Source organism: Colobus angolensis, unplaced genomic scaffold (assembly GCF_000951035.1).
Source record: "Colobus angolensis palliatus isolate OR3802 unplaced genomic scaffold, Cang.pa_1.0 Scaffold236, whole genome shotgun sequence".
NCBI classification, from domain to species: domain Eukaryota; kingdom Metazoa; phylum Chordata; class Mammalia; order Primates; family Cercopithecidae; genus Colobus; species Colobus angolensis.
In genome coordinates this window covers 882,134-886,297 of record NW_012115555.1, presented here as the reverse complement: position 1 = coordinate 886,297, position 4,164 = coordinate 882,134, and the positions used below count along the sequence as shown (strand labels likewise).

Here is a 4,164-nt window from a genome sequence, read left to right as displayed (position 1 = left end):
GCCGCCCAGCTTGTTGTCACAGTTAGAGGTGGTGATGTAATATGTCTGGCATCTGCTCAGCTCATTCGTCTTTTGCTCAGACCTTCCCGCGAGGGAATCCCTGTATACCCATGTTCTAATGCTGGATATTTTGAAACATGTATTTTACACATCCTGGATAAAATAGATGAGGCCCTTTAGGAAAGAAATGGGCATCAATGCACATTATCAGAGCAGCGAAGGGACGAAACAGCTGGAGTCCGCCAAGCTGGAGGCTGTACCTGGCAGCACACACAATGCAGTTGTCAGGGGGAGAGGTGCGTGGAGCTCATTAGACACACTTCTAAATTGGAAAAGGACTGTCCCACATGCAGCATGGGGACTGCCAGAGTCATGAATCGTTATAATTGCACCTTTCCAATTAATCCAAACCACCAGCAATAAAGCTTGATGGTGAAGGACATTTTCATTCCCTTATGGAAAGAAGTGCAAAGAGGGCAAAAAGGAGCAGGGAATGGGTGCTGCGGGAACAAGTAAGGTTAGAAGGCAAATGAAATGAGAGAAAATGCCCAGCCTGGTACCTGTAAATAGCAGATGTTCAATACATGGTGGTCACTCTGCTCCCTCCCACCACCTCAGCTGCCTCCACACCAGCCCTCCCCTGCCTGACTCTTTTCTGTCTTCCTGAGGCCTGGTCACCAGCCTGTTTTAAGCAGATGTCATTTGCCTGGAGCCTTGTCTTGTCCTCCCAAGGAAGCCAGAGAAACAAGTTCTTAGGAGCCCCACCTATCCAGTCACCTTCTCTGCCATTTTGCCTCTTGGGACCACCCTCTAGTTCACTGGCTAATGAGTGCTTCCTCATGCGGGAGTGGTGGGGATCTGCAGGTCCTGAGCCCAGACCTGCAGACCACTCACTATTTTACAGACATTTGTGGAGTGCCTACTCTGTGCCAGGCACTGGGACACAGCAGTGAATTTTTTTTTTTTTTTTTTTTTTTGAGGCGGAGTCTCACTCTGTCCCCCGGGCTGGAGTGCAGTGGCCGGATCTCAGCTCACTGCAAGCTCCGCCTCCCGGATTTACGCCATTCTCCTGTCTCAGCCTCCCGAGTAGCTGGGACTACAGGCGCCCGCCACCTCGCCCGGCTAGTTTTTGTATTTTTAGTAGAGACGAGGTTTCACTGTGTTAGCCAGGATGGTCTCGATCTCCTGACCTCGTGATCCGCCCGTCTCGGCCTCCCAAAGTGCTGGGATTACAGGCTTGAGCCACCTCGCCCGGCCACTACAGCAGTGAATTAAGCAAAGCTCCTGCCTGAGGGGTCACGTTCTAGTGGAGGGGGACAGGAAACAAATTGCACAAATATGTCAGTGGCACCGGATGTGACAGTGCTCAGTGATGGAGAAAAGCAGAGCCTAGTAGGGGGACAACGAGGGCCTCGCAGAGAGGGCAGTGTCTGAGGAAAGCCCTGAAGGAGGTGAGAGAACGGCCACCTAGGTATTTGGGGAAAGAGTGTCCCAGACAGAAGGAAGAACAAATGCAGAGACTGGCAGACGGAAAGCAGCCCCAGATGTCTGCAGACAGTGAGGAATGCAGTGTGTTTTGGGGTGGAGTTGGAGGAGGGCAGGCAATAGGGATGATCTAAGAGATGAATACGGGACCTTAGAGGCCACTGCAGGACTTGGATTTCACCCTGAGTGAGGTAGAAGCCACTGCGGGAACCAGCTCTGGCTAATGTGTTAACAGGATTCTTCTGGCTGCAGATCCAACAGACCAAAGAGGGGTGAGGGCAGAAGGTGGTGACCTGGGACAACGTTGTGATAATCCAGGAGGAGACGGTGGTGCTTGGAGGTGGCAAGGACGGGTCAGATTCTGAAGGTAGTGACAACAGGACGTACCCACAGGGCAGATGTGGAGTGTAAGAGAGGATTCGGGGATGACTCTGAGGGTTTTGATCTGAGCAGCTGGAAGAATGAAGTTGTAATCTTGGCTGGGTGTGGAGGCTCACGCCTGTAATCTCAGCACTTTGGGAGGCTGAGGCGGGTGGATCATCTGAGGTCGGGAGTTCGAGACCAACCTGACTAACATGGAGAAACCCCATCTCTACTGAAAATACAAAACTAGCCGGACGTGGTGGCACATGCCTGTAATCCCAGCTACTCGGGAGGCTGAGGCAGGAGAATCGCTTGAATCCGGGAGGCGGAGGTTGCGGTGACCTACGAGCATGCCATTGCACTCCAGCCTGAGCAACAAGAGCGAAACTCTGTCTCAAAAAAAAAAAAAAAAAGTTGTAATCTTACTGAGGTGGGGAGGCTGTGGCTGGAGCAGGTGTCGGGAAGCTTGGAGGCTCAGTTTTGCACTTGTTGAGTTTGACACACAAGTAGGCCTCCAAGGAAGACACTGCACAAACACTAGTCTGGGATTCAGGGGAGGTCTGGACAGAGGGTATCAATCTGGAGTCACTGGCATATAGATGGAATTTCAGCACTTTCCCAGGGTGTCAATGACAGCTGACACTCTTCTCCCCCAACAAGTGTAGCCTCAGACACCAGGCAGGGACCTAGTGAAGGATTGTTGGCCAGACAGATGTTCAGATCAATGCACTTTTACATCAAAACCATCTTGCAGTTTCCACAAATGCAACAGACATCACTGGGTGTGGTGGCTCACACCTGTTATCCCAGCGCTTTGAGGGCTGAGGCAGGTGGATCACCTGAGGTCAGGAGTTTGAGACCAGCCTGGCCAACATGGCAAAACCCTGTCTCCACTAAAAATACACACACACATACACACACACAAAATTAACCAGGCATGGTGGCGCACACCTGTAGTCCCAGCTACTTGGGAGGCTGAGGCAGGAGGATCGCTTGAACCGGGGAGGCAGAGGCTGCAGTGAGCCGAGGTTGCCCACTGCTCTGGGTGACAGTGAGACTCCATCTCAAAAAAATAATAAAAATAAAAAATGACTAGACATCATTACTATAAGAAAAGGGGGGTTCTTTACTAACAGCCCCCTACCATCTCTGTCCCAGCCCCACAACAAGAAGAGACCCCTCCAGCCACCAAGCCCCCTCTGGAGCCACGCCTAGGAGAGCTGACAGTGACAGATGTGACCCCCAACTCCGTGGGCCTCTCCTGGACGGTCCCTGAGGGCCAGTTTGACTCCTTCATGGTCCAGTACAAAGACAAGGATGGGCAGCCTCAGGCGGTGCCGGTGGCTGCAGACCAGCGGGAGGTCACGATCTACAACCTGGAGCCTGAGAGAAAATACAAGATGAACATGTATGGACTACATGATGGGCAACGCGTGGGCCCCCTGTCTGTGGCCATCATGACGGGTGAGTAATGGGGGGACTCAGTCCCCATCTCTGGTTATCCAGAGCTCCCCACTCCATGGTCCTTCTCCCAGCCCTGCCTTGGTACCACTGCACCCTCACTGAGGGGCTGGATCCCCTCAGGCCCTGACTCGGTGACCCTGCCAGTCTTTCTGTTCCCTGACCCCTTTACTCCTCCCAGGGCTGGAACCTTCTCAGCCCTCCAGCTCCTTCCCCATCTCCACTGTGCCCCCCGCCTAGGGGAATGTCTTCTTCCCATGTGGCCTAAATCCAGCCACAGACTTTCTCTCCCCCTCTCCAACTGCCCATAGCTGTTTCCACCCCTTCTCTTTACAACCCTGCTGTGACTTGGACACAGCTGCCACCTCCCGCTTCTGCCCTTTTTTGTTGAGGCGAAGTGCTGCATATCCTGAGTCCCTTCTCAGGAGTCCTCTGCCACCCGCCTGCACTGCGTTCCATCCTGGCCCACGCGAGTTTTCATCTCTCCGGGAGGCCGCCCTTGCTCTTGCTCCAGGCTCCTTCCTGCCCCTCATGGTTTTCTGGGCACAGGTTCTCCACAACTTTTGTGCTGTGGCATCTGGTGAAACCCCTACCCTGCCTCAAGGCAATGTTTTTAAATCTGTAAAATAAGATGTATAGGATTACAAAGGAAACAAATTATATTCATAGACAGTTATCAAAATATTTCTTTTTTATTTTTGAGATGGAGTTTCGCTCTTGTCACCCAGGCTGGAGTGCAATGGCGCAATCTTGACTCACTGCAACCTCCACTTCCCGGGTTCAAGCAATTCTCCTGCCTCAGCCTCCCGAGTAGCTGGGATTACAGGCACACACCACCACACCCAGCTAATTTTT

The 4,164-nt window shown here is 52.5% G+C and overlaps 1 protein-coding gene across 1 annotated transcript in view; it reads left to right on the top strand.

Moving 5' to 3' along the window:
* The window catches only part of TNXB (tenascin XB), a 70,577-nt gene that overhangs the window by 33,387 nt on the left and 33,026 nt on the right, over nt 1-4,164 (top strand). The window contains exon 12 of the mRNA XM_011944765.1: nt 3,007-3,312. Coding sequence (XP_011800155.1) covers nt 3,007-3,312 — 306 coding nt within the window. The remainder of the gene's footprint in view (nt 1-3,006; nt 3,313-4,164) is intronic.